General features: G+C 29.7%; 4 protein-coding genes across 5 annotated transcripts; 3 read left to right on the forward strand and 1 right to left on the reverse strand.

Moving 5' to 3' along the window:
• Positions 1-1,429: 1,429 nt before the first annotated feature.
• Positions 1,430-3,056, reverse strand: LOC145752561 (spermine synthase-like). The gene has a single exon (XM_082568864.1). The coding sequence runs from the start codon at positions 3,010-3,012 to the stop codon at positions 1,897-1,899; it is 1,116 nt and encodes a 371-aa protein (XP_082424990.1). The 5' UTR covers positions 3,013-3,056; the 3' UTR covers positions 1,430-1,896.
• A 1,490-nt stretch (positions 3,057-4,546) lies between these two features.
• Positions 4,547-5,578, forward strand: LOC145752280 (DNA-directed RNA polymerase II subunit RPB11-a). The gene is made up of 2 exons (XM_082568538.1): positions 4,547-4,674; positions 4,793-5,578. The coding sequence occupies exon 2, from the start codon at positions 4,841-4,843 to the stop codon at positions 5,192-5,194; it is 354 nt and encodes a 117-aa protein (XP_082424664.1). The 5' UTR covers positions 4,547-4,674; positions 4,793-4,840; the 3' UTR covers positions 5,195-5,578.
• A 298-nt stretch (positions 5,579-5,876) lies between these two features.
• On the forward strand, positions 5,877-13,394 carry LOC145753718 (beta-hexosaminidase subunit alpha-like). The gene is made up of 14 exons (XM_082570146.1): positions 5,877-6,072; positions 6,765-6,901; positions 7,439-7,524; positions 7,774-7,836; positions 8,058-8,104; positions 8,817-8,927; positions 9,350-9,451; positions 10,126-10,291; positions 11,018-11,165; positions 11,484-11,643; positions 11,900-12,074; positions 12,132-12,222; positions 12,299-12,403; positions 12,956-13,394. The coding sequence occupies exons 1-14, from the start codon at positions 5,923-5,925 to the stop codon at positions 13,014-13,016; spliced, it is 1,602 nt and encodes a 533-aa protein (XP_082426272.1). The 5' UTR covers positions 5,877-5,922; the 3' UTR covers positions 13,017-13,394.
• Positions 13,395-14,275: 881 nt separating this feature from the next.
• Positions 14,276-16,071, forward strand: LOC145752849 (uncharacterized). 2 transcript variants are annotated; one of them, XM_082569205.1, is made up of 5 exons: positions 14,276-14,392; positions 14,497-14,525; positions 14,591-14,722; positions 14,801-14,845; positions 14,953-16,071. In XM_082569205.1, the coding sequence occupies exons 1-5, from the start codon at positions 14,331-14,333 to the stop codon at positions 15,762-15,764; spliced, it is 1,080 nt and encodes a 359-aa protein (XP_082425331.1). In that variant the 5' UTR covers positions 14,276-14,330; the 3' UTR covers positions 15,765-16,071. The 2 variants fall into 2 exon arrangements, with proteins under 2 accessions (XP_082425331.1, XP_082425332.1); XM_082569206.1 differs by lacking the exon at positions 14,801-14,845.
• The last annotated feature ends 506 nt before the right edge of the window (positions 16,072-16,577 follow it).

Below are 16,577 nucleotides of genomic sequence, written 5' to 3' on the forward strand. Positions count from 1 at the left end.
CTTTCTTTTTATGTGTATACTATTCTATGCACGTAATGCCTGGTTCAAGGGTTCAGTATTAAATTACCTAAATAAAACTGTAAAAATTGCGGAAATCCGAGCATGTTAACTTTGAATTCAAGCACTTGAAATGAAAATTGACTAATTCAGTTATGAATCAGTCCGATAGGGAGAAAATATACGACACTTATTGGCTCCCATATATAGGTCAATTTTACTACAAATAAAAAGAACAAATAAAAAATAAATTACAGTTTCATTGTAATGCTACCCACGCATAAGGAAATGCAATAAAATATTTTGATTAGTAATCAAAAAATACCGGCGTGAACTCGTAACAAAAATGACTGTTACCTTTTTATAAAAAGCGGGATTTTTACATTCTAAAAATTAATGAATTTCCGTGTGCTACTGAACTTTTTACGCCAAAATTAGAATAGTTTAACTTATAAAAGGTTTATAGCATTCAACATACAACAAAACCGGCAGCGTGGTGTAGTGGTAAGAACACTTGGTACAACATCATGAGGTCGTGGGTTAAATCCCCACTGCTCTCATGCTGTAGTGTCCTTGAGTAAGGCGCTATAAACGGTATGGACTCCTGCTGAGCCAGCACTTAATCAGTAGCATATTTATCGGGCAATTATAATCTATATTATATTCCAAACTGCCAAATGAAACTCGAGACCGGGTCGGCGTAACTAATGTTACTTTATTGTTAGGTCGCGCGACCTTACACTAAGGATAAATTTATAAAAAAAAATAAAGTAAAATATTAATAACTTTGTCATGTTTTAAACAGTTTATTTGGTTTGATATTTTTTTATTTCAATGTTAACTTGTTTAATGTATCGTTTAAAGTGTATTCAACAATAGTCAGTAGACGAAACTGATTTAAAAACGTGTAATTATTTGTTAAGCTGTGCACTCTATAATGTCATGGTCGGTAGTCAAGTAAATCGAGCGAGTTAGTTGAACAGGTGTGGCTGTCAAATTAGACTTTAGAGCTTCCTTTAGCCGAAATTAACCTTTTTAACCAACCAATTGTGGGATTGTTTTACGAAGCGTATAACCGACCTTTTTTTACGGAATTTGAGAAAATTATTAAATTTGCTCTCGCATACCATCACGCGGTCGATTTTTTTACGAAAACAAATCAGAAATTATTGTTTTTAATTTTTTTAGCAAATGTTATTTATTTTTTAACCTATAAAAAACAAAAAAGTATAAAAAATTCTGAAATACTAATGTTCTATTAAATTCGTATGTTCTTTATATACATACATAAAAATTTTTGCCTATTTTTGGAAAATGTTTTATTAAAATAGCCAAAAAATTGCAATAATTTACAAAAATTAAATATTTAAGCATTACAAAAGCCTAAAATAAATGAAAAAATGTTAAAATCATTACACCACTTTATGTTTTTAATAAATCGAAAACTTCATTTGGCAGAAATTTAAAATTATTTTACAGAACTTTGGTAACATATAGTTCAATATACAGGCATTAAAAATTGGAACTTAATAACAAATAACAATAAAAAAGCAAGTGAATTGTAAGTTGTTGAGCTAATTATATTTTTATATAAAAAATTTAAGCAAGTTCACATTGAAGGTAAATTAAAAATAGTTTTGGCAAATAAAAACATTAAAATTAAGAAGCAATAAAAAAAACATAATTACGATATGACATACAAGCAAAAAGTAATATATTAAAAACCAATTTAAAATATTTTTACAAAATTAACAGCCTTATAGCCTTATTTAATAACAAAAGCAACATTTATCTAATTTTCTTGTGCAAAAATTGTGTTTTAGCATTAACAATCACCTTATACCTAATTAGAAATAATAATTAAAATAAATTTGCAAGCAGTTGTCGTTCTTATAAACTTTAAGTTTGCCAGATGGTATAAAACATCCATTGCTCCATATAAGAAGGCACAGAGATTTCTTCTTTGCTGAAACTCACACTCGGAGACAATAAATTTAGTTGTTTCTCATACATGGCTAAAGCATTCACCATGCTCGTTCCATTGCCCTGTGTGTAATACTTCCCTTCTTTCTTTAGAATTTGGAATGATAGTTTAAGGATATAACGCATGAAATCCCAGTGTGATCCAACTGGCGTTTGGCTGATCGGAATCGCAGTTAAGTCGTTAATAATCACATCAAACTGCCTTTTCTGTGCTACGTATTCTTCCAAATATTTCACACAGTCTCCAATTATGATTTTGTAATTTTTACCCTCTTCTATATCCATAGAATCTCCACAGATCCCTCGTAGATGAATTTTAGCAGCATCCACTACTACCCTGTCAATATCAATAAGTGTAACCATAGCTGGTCCTTTATTAACTAGATGGTTTAATATTCCGCCATCACCACCACCTAGAATAAGAACATTTTTGTCTTTATAAGACTCCATTTCGCCGCCAGTGATAGCTTTAGTGTATGCAATATCGCTTTCCGCTAAATTCATGTCGTTGTCGAGAATCAAACAGTTTCCAAACTGCTTTGAATGCATGATGCGTACATTTTGGTATGCGGAATTTTCTTCAAAAACTAATTTATCAAAATCATATTCAACTAAGGCACCAGATGATGTTTGATCGTATACTGAAAACTCTAACCCTCTTTTAATAGCAGGTAAGCTCTTAAACATTATTGTTTTTCGCTTAAAAATATTTTCCAATCCATAGATTTCAGATCTAAGGTTATCAATGCTTGGTCCTGTTGCAGTAACATTGGAATCAGCATTTAGACAATGAATATCAATTGCCAATAACCCATTGACTGTGCCTTGCAAAAAAATAGAATATTTGAATGGGTTTCGATATAAAAACATAAATCCATCTGCAGCAGCATCTTTTTTTTCTTGATAGACTACTGAACAAGACCCAAAAATATTTTTAATTTTTTCAACAATATTTTCCACCAATTCTTTTAATAGCATGCTATCTTTTAAGATTTCCTTGTTAAAACTGAATTCCAAGCAAAAACTGTTCATATTTAATGTGAGAATGTAGCAGCTTAACAATTATGTTAATTTTAAAATCTAAAATTAAAATAAATTAAAGATCATATGGGCAGACATTAACTTTTGTTACATAAAAAAACTAATACTATAAAAAAATTTATCTATGACGAACGCACGTGCTTTTAATTTGTTTATGAAAAAATGCACGCTCTTGAGACAAAGCTTATAACTAAATATAATCACTTAAAAATCGAATATTAAAATTGGATTTTTTGTTACCAGATGTTAATAATCGGTTTTAATTAAATAAATTAAGTGCTTAAAAATTTAATTCTTAATTACTTTATATTTTTTTAAATCCTAGCAGAAATCCGCATTTTTCCGCAAAATATTACGTTGATATGATAAGTTACGTCGATAATACAAAAAAAACAAAAACACATTATTTATTATTTAGAATGAGCATATTAAGCTTAGTTAAATTTTCACAATTATGTTATTTAAAATATAAAAATTAATTTAAAAACAAAATTAAATATCTGAAAATTTTTTTATAATTTAAATATTTTTAAGTATGTAACGGTATGTTTATATATTTAAATGTATTAATTAACGTAATAAGTTCAAAATTATAATTAAAAAAAAATAAAAATCCGTGATTTTTTAGATTATCAGTCTGTCAGTTTCTTAAATTTACTGATTAAAAAATATTAGCAATTTAGTTTTAATATAAGAATTTGTTATTTTTTAAACGCAGGTATTTTTAATTAAATTAAAAAGCTTAATTTTATTAAACGAAAAGGATTGCGACACTGGCTTTTTCACAACGTTATAATTTTATTTATAACAGTTAAAAACGCATGTTCATATAACATTTTATATTTAAAATAAAATTTTAATTTGTCTTTCTTTATTTTAAATACATCTTGCATATTTTTTACACATTAAATATTTTAATGTTGTAAATAAATATTTATACAACATCTTTAACATGTTTAAATTGTTAAAAAAAAATTTGTTTAAATTGACCTCGGTTGGCGACACGCTGAAACTCGGCATCTCACTTTCCGCGACTATGACGTCATCACTCTCCTTGGAAAACGATAACGTAGTTGGTATGGACGGCAACTGGCGTTTCACTTGATCAAATGCAATTTCAAAAAAAAAATGGCGTTATAGCCTTCGCAAAACTTATTATACAACACTTCTTTATTATGTTTGGTATTTTTGTATTAACGATTTAACAATTTATGTTAACATTTATTACGCGAAAAAATGCGGAGTTCTAGAATGACAGCGGTTGTAAATTAAGTTGCCAAAACATAGATTGATAATTAAAAACATAATTAAAATTATAATTGGTTATAAAGTTAAAAATACATTTAATTTTGGTATTTAATTTCAAAAACTTTTGCGAATCATGTGAACACAAAACAGTTATATTTTAATTTTCGGGGATTTCCCGAAAAAATCTAGCACATTAGAAAAGTTAGAAAAAATATTTCTTAAATTTAGTAAGCGAGTAAACGTGTTTTTTATATTCAGGAACATAGTAATATAATTGTGTTTTTGTTGTAAGTGCACGGTGTTGTGAATTACAACATAAAATATTAATTAGTAACGTATTATCACATTAAATTTTTCGTTTTTTTTATATTTATCGTTTATCTGTTTACTGGCTGACTGGGTTGGGTAAATATAATATTTTATTAAATTTTGTTTAACATTTTGGTTCACAAACTCATAATAAACCAATAATGTATTTTCTGATTTGAGTTTTTGTTTTTTAATACAAATTAAACATTTACAGAACTTTTAAAACGAAAATTAATTTCAAAATCAACATTAAATTGATATCATGAACGCTCCTCCAGCATTTGAATCCTTTTTACTCTTTGATGGTGAAAAGAAGATCAAGATCACCAAAGACACAAAAGTTCCCAACGCGGCACATTTTACGGTGAACAAAGAAGACCACACTCTGGGTAATTTGCTAAGGTCCCAGCTTCTAAAAGACCCAAAGGTGCTATTTGCGGGGTATAAAATTCCCCACCCCCTTGAGCATAAGTTTATATTGAGGGTGCAGACAACGGGGGACTACAGCCCTCAGGAAGCATTCACCAATGCGATTACAGACCTTATTTCAGAAATTTCGCTGCTTGAGGAAAGATTTCGAGTTTCTGTCAGAGAGATGCAGCAAGGCATAGAGTAACAAAACAAAAAAACATTTTAATTTTTTGCCCAAAATTGATTTTTTTCTGCGCTGGAAAACTAAATCATGTTATTTCTTTGACTTTACAGTCTACATTTAGTAACAATGTTTTGGGCTAATTTTAATTGTAAAAACATGTGAACTTATGACATTGATGTTCTTTTTTTGATGTTAGATCATCACACTGGTGTTCAATTGTTTAAAACTGATTAAAATTTATTTTTGTAAACAATCTTATTGAAATTATATATGTTAAATTTTGAAATATTTTTTATTTGTAATAAAAAACACACAAATTGCAAATTTTAAATGCAAAATTTAGTTGTAAAACTTAAAAAGTTTGTAAAAAAATTTATCATTTTACATTTTTTGTTAATACAATATTAAAACTAAAAAAATGGGTAATTTCATATACTTTTACAAAATAGAAACCTAAAAATATATATTTATTATTCTAGGAAAGCATAGATTTTACATTACACTGTTATATCTAAAATGAAAGTTAAAATTTGGTAAGAAAAAGAAAAGATTTACTAACCGTGGGGTGGCAATAGCGAGCTAAAAATATTTGTGATGTTTATTCAAATCGGTTAAAATTTAACTTCCTGTCGGTCATATGACTAAGTATTTGCTTTTTCCGCAAATAAAACTCCGTCTTATTATAAAATTTAGCTTAAACTTAACTTATTTTGCCTTTTTTGATGGATAGTTGCAGTTATTAGGTCAAGATGTTGTTTAAATTTGTGATTTTTGCCGTTTTTGGTTTCGTTTTTTCGGAGCAACTATCTGGCGGTAATTTGAAGTACATTCCTCTTCTTGGGGATACTGCAGTTGGAACAGTTTGGCCAAAACCACAATCTCAAGTTTCTACCACTCAGGTTATCGTTGTTTTTGTTATATTTTTTTTAGGACTAATCTGAGTTTAGTTTTTAACATAATATTTGGGTAGACATTTTGTATTTATTTGTATATATCTTTATCCTCGATGTGGAAAAGTCGAATGCGCGACTTAAACATAGAGTAACATCAGTTACTCCAACCCAGTCGAGTTGAATGTGGCAATTTGGGATATTATAGATTATAATTGCCTGATAATTATGCTGCTGATTAAGTGCTGGCTCAGCAGGACTTTATACCGTTTTAGCGCCTTACTCAAGGGTGCAAAAGCATGAGAGCAGTGGGGATTGAACCCACGACCTCATGTGTTCTTACCACTACATCACGCTCCCGGGTATTTATTTATCCTCAATGTGAAAAATTCAACTCTACAGCCTAAACATAGAGTAACTTATGTTACCCCGACCCAGTTTAAAGTTGCATTTGACTGTCTGTGATATTATTGATGATGCCTATTGGGTTTTAGCTTGACAGGATTTCTACTGTTTATTGAGCCTTACATAAAGGCAATATTATAGCATGAAATGAATGGTAATCGAACATCATGTAGTGAATCCAAGTGTTTAAATTTACACCATCTAGCCAGCACAAACATTGTTAACGTTTTTGTACAGTTGTTAAACTAGACATTATCATATAAGTTTGAATAAATATATAAATAAAATTGTTTTAGACTTATGCAGTTGCCATAGAGAAATTCCAATTCACTTATGCTAAAACCTCTCATGTGTGCTCTTTACTTGATGAAGCATTTAAAAGATATGAGTTATTAATTGTCGACCGGGTTTCCAGTCCCAAATTAAGATTCAGGTAAAATTAAATTTCACAACTATTTTTTAAGTAATCTTAAGTGTATAAAAAAACGGCAGCATGGTGTAGTGGTAAGAACACTTGCTACACCACCATGAGGTCGTGGGTTCAATTCCTACTGCTCTTATACTGTAGCGCCCTTGAGTAAGACGCTATAAATGGTATAAACTCATGCTGAGCCAGCACTTAATCAGCAGCATAATTACCAGGCAATTATAATCTATAATATCCCAAACTGCTAAAGGCAACTCGAGACTGGGTCGGAGTAACTGATGTTACTCTATGTTTAAGTCGCACATTCGACCTTCCCACATTGAGGATAAAGATATACACAAAAAAAATATTATAAGGCAGCTACATAGTCAATAGATAAATATGTATTAGTTTAAAGTTGCAATAAATAAAAAATTTTATGTGTTAGTTAAAAGTGACGAACGTATTACGATATTCAAAATGCAGCCATTAGGTTGGGCTGTTGCAGATTTTTAAAGAAACAGTATATACTATAGAGTCTTATATATATTTTTATGTTTTTAGTGCAAATGATGTTTCACTTGCTAGCTTGGAAGTCAACTTAATGAGCCCTTGTGAAACTTATCCTTCTCTGCAAATGAAAGAAGCATGTAAGTTTAAATAAATAATATTAAAAAAATACTGATATATTACCCTATACATACGACCCTGTGTTTAATTTCTATGGTTTTGGGTGTTAATTGTAAATGCTTTTTATTGTCTAAAGATATGTTAAATGTATATATACCTATTTTACTTTATTTTTTATTGTACATACCATTATATTTTTAGGATTTTTGTTTTTAAACTTTTATATTTTTATTTAATTGTTTTGTTTTTTATTTTTTGTTGTTTTTTAGATACATTAGATGTTGCTGATATCGGTTCTTTAACTTCACAAACTGTTTGGGGAATTTTAAGAGGTAATAAAAATAAATTAAATTTTAAATTTTGTCTTAAAACTGATTTACTTGAAAAAAATCATTTAATAGTCTCTATAATTTAAGCATTTTTTTTACATATTTGTATTACAAAAAACTATAATCTGTTTTAAACTGGGCGCTTTTAAAGCAGTAATGGTATATAATTATACATTTTAAAAACATCTTTAAGAATTTTAATTTTAAATTTATTCTAATTCTAGGACTTGAAACCTTCTCACAACTTATCTGGCAAACTGACTCAGACCAAGTATTAAAAATAATATTTTAATCAAAAAAATATGGTTTTTAGAATAGTGTGTATATATACAGGGAACGAAATAACGGGTCACTATTCGCTAAAAGCGAATCGTTTTTTAAAATTAGCAAATCGTTTTTTACAAATATATTAGAAATAGCGAATCAACCAAAAAAGGTTCATGCAATAATAAAACTTTCTTGTGTATTTGTATATTTTTCCAATCTATTTTAAACCGGTTTCACACTAGTTTAATTACATTAACATAATCCTGCGTAAATGTAGGTTACTATAGGGCATTTAATAACAATAACTTTCCATGTTTTGGCAATACGCTCCCGTGTTCGTTTAGTTGCTGCTCAATTTTTTAAATATATAACACAGCTTTAAAGTAATCAAAAATGTTTCGTTTTTCGTGCGAAATATTCTTAATGATTGTTTAACAATACGTTACATTTTAAAAATGCCACGCAACTCGTCAAGTGTTACAAAAAAACGAAGATTATGATTTGAACCTAATAATTACTCTAAAAATGCGACCTCATTTTTAGCGAATCGTTTTTTAAACATTAATTCGTACCCTGATATATATATATATATATGTTAAATTAATTGATATTTTTATTAAATTTTAAAAAGCTTTTATGTTTATTTTTTATATAATTCTTTTTATCTATTACTATGCACTTAAAAATTTGTTTAAATTTTAAGTTTTTTTTTTCAGCTTGTTGTAAATAAAACCAATATCGTAGACTTTCCAAGATACGCTCATAGAGGGATTTTATTAGACACTGCCAGGCATTATCAACCTGTTAATGTTTTACTCGAAAACTTGGTAAATTTTTACAACTTTCTTTTTTACAAGTGATAGTTAAAAGTATTTTTTGTGTAATGCTTTATATTAGTAATGGTTAAAACACTTTACTACATACGGTGTTAGATTCGATCCCCACTGCTTCCATGCTGTAGCGCCCTTGAGTAAGGAGCCATAAACGGTATGAACTTCTGCTGAGTCAGCACTTAATCAGCAGCATATTTATCGGGCAATTATAATCTATAATATCCAAAACTGCCACAGGCAATTTGAGACTGGGTCAGAGTAACAAATGTTACTCTATGTTTAAGTCTTAAAGTCGACATTTCCACATTAAGGATAAATTGATAAATAAAAGTTTAAAAAAATATTTTTTAATCTAGTTATTATTCTTTTTATTTTAAAAATTTTATACTTAAACTTAACAATATGTTGTAATTCAGGAAGCAATGGCTTATAATAAATTCAATGTCTTTCACTGGCATATCGTCGATGATCAATCCTTCCCTTATGTTAGTAAAACTTATCCTGATCTAAGTAAAAAGGTAAAAAAATACAAATTTTGTACAAATCAAGTTTTATTTTTTATTTGTGAAACACCAATTAACTGATTATTAAACAACCAATACCACAAGGTCATTAATAAATCAACTTTGGCTTCTTAAGATTAAGTAAAAGTAATTAAAATTACCATATGACTAGAATGTAAAGACAGCTTTCCACATTAAGGATAAACAAAAAAATTGATGTTACCCAAATAACCCCCCCTTAAAAAGCACTCAAGTAACCCCTCAAATAATTTTCATCCAAAAGCATCAAAGGAACCCCTTAACAAAGTTCCCCCTTTAAAAACACCTAGTTAACCCTTGGTAATATACCCCTTTAAAAGAACCTAAATAACACATTGATGAAATCCCTCTTTAAAAGCACCAAATTACCCCCTCAATAAAACCCCTCTTTAAAAACACCCAATTAACGCCTTAATAAAATCCTCCTTTAAAAGCACCTAATTAACCCCTTATAACTCCCTCTAAAGCACCTAATTAATCCCTTAAAACTCCCTCTAAAGCACCCAATTAACCCCTAATAAAACCTCCCTTTAAAGCACCCAATTAACCCCCAATAAAATTCTCCTTTCCAAAGCACCCAGTTTACCCTTAACAAAGTCCTTTTCCCAATTTACATATTTAATTATTTTTATCTATTTGTTTTACTACAGGGCGCTTACAATGAACTGACTCACATATACACAGCAGAGGATATAGATGTTGTGATTGAATTTGGTAGGGTGAGGGGAATAAGGGTTGTGCCTGAGTTCGATACACCGGGTCATACTTTAGCTATGGGCAAAGGACAACCTGGACTTTTAACTCCATGTTATACAGGTAAAATTTAATTGTTAAAAAAATAATATATTTAAAATGAGAATTTAATTTTTTTTAACACAGATTTTAATTTAGTTGTTTAATTTTTGGAAAGTCGACTTTACAGCATAAACATAGAGTAATAGTATATACCCAGACTTAAGCCTCGAGTTGTCTTTAATAGTTTGGGATATTATAGAAAAAAAAAGTTGTATGATAATTAAGCTGCTGATTAGGTGTTGGCTCAGCAGGAGTTTATACCAATTATAGTGCCTTACTCAAGGGCGCTACAGCAAAAAAATAGTGGGGATCAAACCCAGGACCTAATTTTTTTTTTTGTATATATCTTTGTCCTCGATGTGGAAAGTCGAATGCGTGACTTAAACATAGAGTAACATCAGTTACTCTGTCTCGAGTTGCCTGTGGCAGTTTGGGATATTATAGATTATAATTGCCCGATAATTATGCTGCTGATTAAGTGCAGGAGTTCATACTGTTTATAGCGCCTTACTCAAGGGCGCTACAGCATGAGAGCAGTGGGGATTAAACTCACGACCTTAGGTGTGGTGTAGCAAGTGTTCTTACCACTCCACCATGCCGCCGTTTTTTTATTAAAGCTAAGTGTTCTAAATATAAAAACACACTGCCGGCAGATTTATAATAACTATAAAACTGCTTATTTGTTTACTTAATCGCTAAACTTAAAAATTAATATTCAACAAAAATATAAATATTCACATTTTCTAGGGAATCAACCTAACGGAAATTATGGTCCGATAGATCCCACTGTGAACACCACTTACACTTTTATTAAGAACTTGTTCACTGACGTAAAGGATTCCTTTAAGGATGCTTATATACATTTAGGGGGCGATGAAGTCAGCTTTTCGTGCTGGTAAATTTTTGTGATTTGAAACTAGAATTGAAATTTTGTTATGTAGTGTATATTGGCTTCACAACATGAGGTTATCGGTTCGATTCTTGCTGCTTGCATGTCATATTGTTTTAAATTTAGATGCTATAGATGGTATAAACTTCTGCTGAGTCAACACTTAATCAGCAGTTTAATTATCTGGCAATTATAAGGTCAACTCAAAATTGGGTCGGGGTAACAAATGTTACTCTATAATAAGACCATAAAGTCAGCCATTTTACATCGAGGATAAAGATATAAAAATACAAAATATAAATTTTATGTAAAAAATATTTTTAGGGAGTCTAACCCTGACATAACAGTTTGGATGAAGGATCAAAACATAACAGGAGATTACGCCAAGTTAGAGCAAAGTTACATACAAAAAATATTGGATATTAGTGGAGAGATTGGATATAGTTATACTGTATGGCAGGAGGTTATTGACAATGGAGTAAAGGTAAAATTAACTGTTAATTATAGGGCAAACAAAATAATAAAATAAATATAAAAACTAAATAATTAATGCTTTTTATTTAAAAAAATACAATTGGCAGATAAATTGTAGGGCAGTTACAATCATATATATCCCAAACTGGCAAAGTTTTGCAAAGACAACTTGAGACTGGGTCGGGGTAACAAATGTTACCCTTTGTTTGCTTGTGAAGTCGACTTTTCCACATCGAGGATAAATAAATCTAAAAAACAATTCACAGGTTAAAGATGACACTGTTGTCCAAGTTTGGATTAACAATCACCCGGATAAAGAGTTAGCCAAAGTAACTGGGTTGGGGTACAGAGCTTTACTTTCAGCACCTTGGTACTTGGATTATATTTCTTATGGACAAGATTGGACAAAGTATTACTTATACGAACCTTCAAACTTTAATGGTAAGATAGTTGTGATAATTTTAAAAGCAATTTGACATTTTTTATATTATGTTACAGGTACAACTGAGCAGAAAGCTTTATTAATGGGGGGCGAGGCATGCTTATGGGGTGAATATGTGGACGGAAGCAATGTTACCCCCAGATTATGGTTAGTTTTTACATTTTTATTTAATATTGTGATCATTTTTAAACTTTGTGTTTTTTTTTAAATAAAACGTATTTAGGCCCAGAGCAAGTGCTGTAGCTGAGAGATTGTGGAGTGCTGAGAATGTGAATAGTTTAACTGAAGCTACTCCAAGACTTCATCAACACAGATGTAGGATGGTGCAGTAAGTAACTTTTTTTCAACTTTTTTTTTGTTAATGGGGCTCTTCAGTTAATTTGTTAAAGGGGCCCTTCAATTGATTTGTTAAGGAGCCCTCCAATTAATTTGTTAAAGGGCTCCTTCAATCAATTTGTTGAAGGTGCCCTTAAAAGCCCCCCCCCCTTCAATTAATTTGTTAAAGGGGCTCTTCAATTAATTTGTTAAAGGGGCCCTCCAAATAATTTGTTAAAGGGGCGTCCAATTAATTTGTTAAAGGGGCGCCCCAATTAATTTGTTAAAGGGGCCCTTCAATTAATTTGTTAAAGGGGCCCTTCGATTAATTTGTTAAAGGGGCCCCGCAATTAATTTGTTAAAGGGGACCCAAAATTGATTTGTTAAAGGAGCCCTTCAATTAATTTGTTAAAGGGGCCCTCCAATTAATTTGTTAAAGGGGCCCTCCAATTAATATGTTAAAGGGGCCCTCTAATTGATTTGTTAAAGGGGCCTTGTGATTTGTTAAATTTTTGTTAAAGACCCTTTTTAAAATTTGAAACATATTTTTCATTAATTATTTTAGAAGGGGAATACCAGCACAGCCTTTATCTCCAGGTTATTGTAGACATGAATGGAGGAATTAAAATCAGGATATTGAATACTGATTAGAGTTACATTAAATTTTCATTAATTTTTCATATAGTTATAAAATATTATATTTCATTAAATTAAAAAAAATCCCCCTTTCACCCCCCTCAAGTACTTAACCCCTAATACTTTCATTTTTTTTGGTGACATATTTAGATTTATAAAACTCGGTCTAAATCGACTTTATTATTAAATATAGTCACTGCATATGTGCAATATTTTTAACTATAAGTTCATTTAAAACTGATTTTTCTTTGTATTTTGTGATTTCCTATAAACAAGTATATTTTGATTTGTAAATATGTTTAATTTTTTGTGTTATAAAATTTGTTTTCTCCTTAATGGCCCACAAATAAAAAAAAATGGCAGTCCCTAATAAATCAAATCAATTAAAAGAGTTGTTTTTTATGGTTGACTACACATTTTGTGTAAAAAACTAGTGTATGTGTCCAAAAATGTATGATTTTATTGTTTCAAATTTGATAGGATTTTTTTTCTTTGTATAATTTTTTATTCTCGATGTGGGAAAGTCGAATGCGCGACTTAAACATGGAGTAACATCAGTTACTCCGACCCAGTCTCGAGTTGACTTTGGCAGTTTAGGATATTATAGATTATAATTGCTCGATAATTTTGCTACTGATTAAGTGCTGGCTCAGGAGGAGTTCATACCATTTATAGCGCCTTACCCAAGGGCGCTACAGCATAAGAGCAGTGGGGATTGAACCCACGACCTCATGTGTGGTGTAGCAAGTGTTCTGACCACGCGACCGGTCTAATTTTTAAGGTCATATTGTTTTAAAACAAAAAGTGGAATTTCGACCAATACAAGTATTACAAAAATTAAAAGAAATAAAGTTGGTTCACTGTTACATTATAACTTAAGTAAAGTTGTACAAACCAAATCAAATGTTTAATTCTCAACGAAAAGCTGTTCGTAATTTGATTCTTTAGAAAGGGTTTGTAAAAAAACAACTCGTTCAATCTTTAACTAAAGGTTGGTCCTAGTTTTAACCTTAGATATCACATTTAATCTAATCATCTGTGTAATATAATATCCATGTAGTAACAGCACATACAGAAGGCTTTGGAATTTCGAAAACTTGTTTTTGTTGATTGTTTGCTACAGTTTCATTAATCAAATATAAATAGTTGATAGTAAAAAAAGAATGAAATATATTTAAATGGTTTGTTAAATATTGGTTTATATTAATGCAATATTTAAATTATTAATTTAAATATGTAACTCATTATTTTTAATTTTTAGCTTATTAATTTCTTTAGTAAAAATAAAGTTGTATGACGTAACAATGGCTGAAAGCGACGAAACACATATAAACATTCACGTAAATGTTCATAAACACGATGAAAGGTAAAATAATAACTTTTATAAAATCAATTTTTTAATTGTATTAATCTATTTCAACAATTTTAAATGTTTTTTTTGTTTAAGTTTTTTGTTATTTTTAAATTTAGAGAGATTGGAATGCACGTGCAACATGCAGGTAATGACGTCATAATTATGGTAAAAAAATTAAAAAACAGATTTTAAAAAAGGTTTAAATGATAGATCACGTGACCCACCAAACACAAAGTGCCCAACCACGTGACGCACAACCTAGTACCATGACGTCATCACTTACGTCACCATCTACTAGAATGTCACAATTGAGCTTAACTACGTCACCAATCAATACAACTGGTAATTAATTAATTTTAATTAAATATTTATTAAATATTTGACAAATTGTTAATTTTTAAACTAAATTTTAATTTATAGAATTGTCTATGACGTCACAACTATTTGAAATCATCGAATACGAAAGTTTGTTTTTAAATAAATTTTATTTTCGGTTAAAAATATTGCAGTTTTTAAATAATAACGCACTTAATAATTTAGGCTTGTTTTAAATAAGCTCCATTTTATTATAGAAACAATGGCCAAACTTCACAATGAAAATAATTTCGACTTAGCCTATGTTAAAGCATTAAAGATATCGAAATACGATTCAGAAATACAAAAAATGCCAAGTCTATTAAAACTATATGACCTTTCTATGAAGGTTAAAATTTATGATTCGGTTTCCAGCATTCGAGACAAAATAACTTTAAGAATTCGAAACAAAACTCAGCTAACTGCATCACAAGTTAAATCTGTATCTAAAGATCTTCGTATTCAGAAGAAATACCTGAAGTCTATTCTATTTTACCCGATCGCATTTTCCTTATTCGAGGATAATAACGACCCGGACAATGATGTTAAGAATATGGGGTTGTGTGTTGTGGGAATACAAAATTCAGTTGCAGAAATGTTAAAGGAAGATCAAAACATGAAAAGTGTGGTCCAGCATCACGTGATCCCACTCATGCGTGAACTTAAATCAAGAGTGGAAAACTTACCTGGAGTAAACGCCGAACTAAAGGTTGTTCAACTTAGTTGGTGTTTGTGTAATATCGGGTATTGCGAGAATTTGGCAGATATCGACGAATTTCAAACAAATACAGAGGGTCTTAGGTTAATGGATACGATTGAGAATAAACGAAAATTTACATTTTACGGACATCTCTTAAACAACATTGGTTGGTGGTATGAACGCAATTTAAAATACAGCGAAGCAGTTTCTAAATACACCGAAGCAATCGAAGCTTACAAACAAGCTGCTGATTGGCCAAATGATGAAGTGAAACAAAGTTATATTAAGACAACTGAAAACAACTTAAGAAACAGCAAAGAGAAAATGTAAAAGTTTTAAAAAGTAAAAGTTAGGCTCAAAGTAAATCGAGTAGCACAACGATCAACTTATTTTTATCAACCATAAAATTCGGTTAAAATTTAACGAAATATCAACGCGGTAAAGAATCATGTTTAAATATTGACTTTTTGCTGTAGATTATAACTGTCTATTTATTTTAAACACGTGGTTACTTCTAAATTATGTTTAAAATTGTTAAATTTTGTGTATTTATCATGTAATGTTTATGTAGTTTTCTAGTTATTATGATTATTTGTTTATTTTGTATATTCAATGATTTTATTAGTTATTCAGTTTGCAAAAATTTAATAAAAAGAAAGAAAAAAATTAGACTTTTAAGTTGAATTTCTGTTTCTTAACAATTAGTTTTGTTAGTAATAGTTACGTCACTTATTAAAATATCTAACATTTAAATTTTATTGTATTTGTTTTAAATACAGGATAACATTTCCTTATTTTTAACCCATAAAATTTCTAATATTAGTTTAAAGCATTTGTTTCTGCTACTTAAACATCAATAACACTAAATTTTTTTTTTTTGGTTTAAAATAATTTACTTTACAGCCTTAACAAGGGTAACTGTAATTCAAAACCTCTTTTAACCTTTATAATAGGTGAAACAAATTGTCAAATATAATAAAGTTTGTTAAATTGATTTGATTTATTTAACTTTATGTATAAGTGTTATGTTTATTATTCGTTCTTAATGTGGTTAGGACATTTAGTGTAACTTTTAACTTCAAAGACTTTATTACTTTTGGCTGTTTTAAATCAATTTTTTTAAGGCTTGGCTAGAGTTTGTAG

Source organism: Corella eumyota, chromosome 5 (genome assembly GCF_963082875.1).
Source record: "Corella eumyota chromosome 5, kaCorEumy4.1, whole genome shotgun sequence".
Classification (NCBI taxonomy): Eukaryota; Metazoa; Chordata; class Ascidiacea; order Phlebobranchia; family Corellidae; genus Corella; species Corella eumyota.

Coding starts and splice junctions, on each gene's coding strand:
- LOC145752561 (XM_082568864.1), bottom strand. CDS start 3,012: ATGAACAGTTTTTGCTTGGAATTCAGTTTTAACAAGGAAATCTTAAAA.
- LOC145752280 (XM_082568538.1), top strand. CDS start 4,841: ATGAACGCTCCTCCAGCATTTGAATCCTTTTTACTCTTTGATGGTGAA.
- LOC145753718 (XM_082570146.1), top strand. CDS start 5,923: ATGTTGTTTAAATTTGTGATTTTTGCCGTTTTTGGTTTCGTTTTTTCG. Junction 8,928..9,349: donor ATGTTTTACTCGAAAACTTG/GTAAATTTTTAC, acceptor GTTGTAATTCAG/GAAGCAATGGCTTATAATAA. Junction 12,223..12,298: donor AATGTTACCCCCAGATTATG/GTTAGTTTTTAC, acceptor AAACGTATTTAG/GCCCAGAGCAAGTGCTGTAG.
- LOC145752849 (XM_082569205.1), top strand. CDS start 14,331: ATGGCTGAAAGCGACGAAACACATATAAACATTCACGTAAATGTTCAT. Junction 14,393..14,496: donor GTTCATAAACACGATGAAAG/GTAAAATAATAA, acceptor TTTTAAATTTAG/AGAGATTGGAATGCACGTGC. Junction 14,846..14,952: donor TGAAATCATCGAATACGAAA/GTTTGTTTTTAA, acceptor ATTTTATTATAG/AAACAATGGCCAAACTTCAC.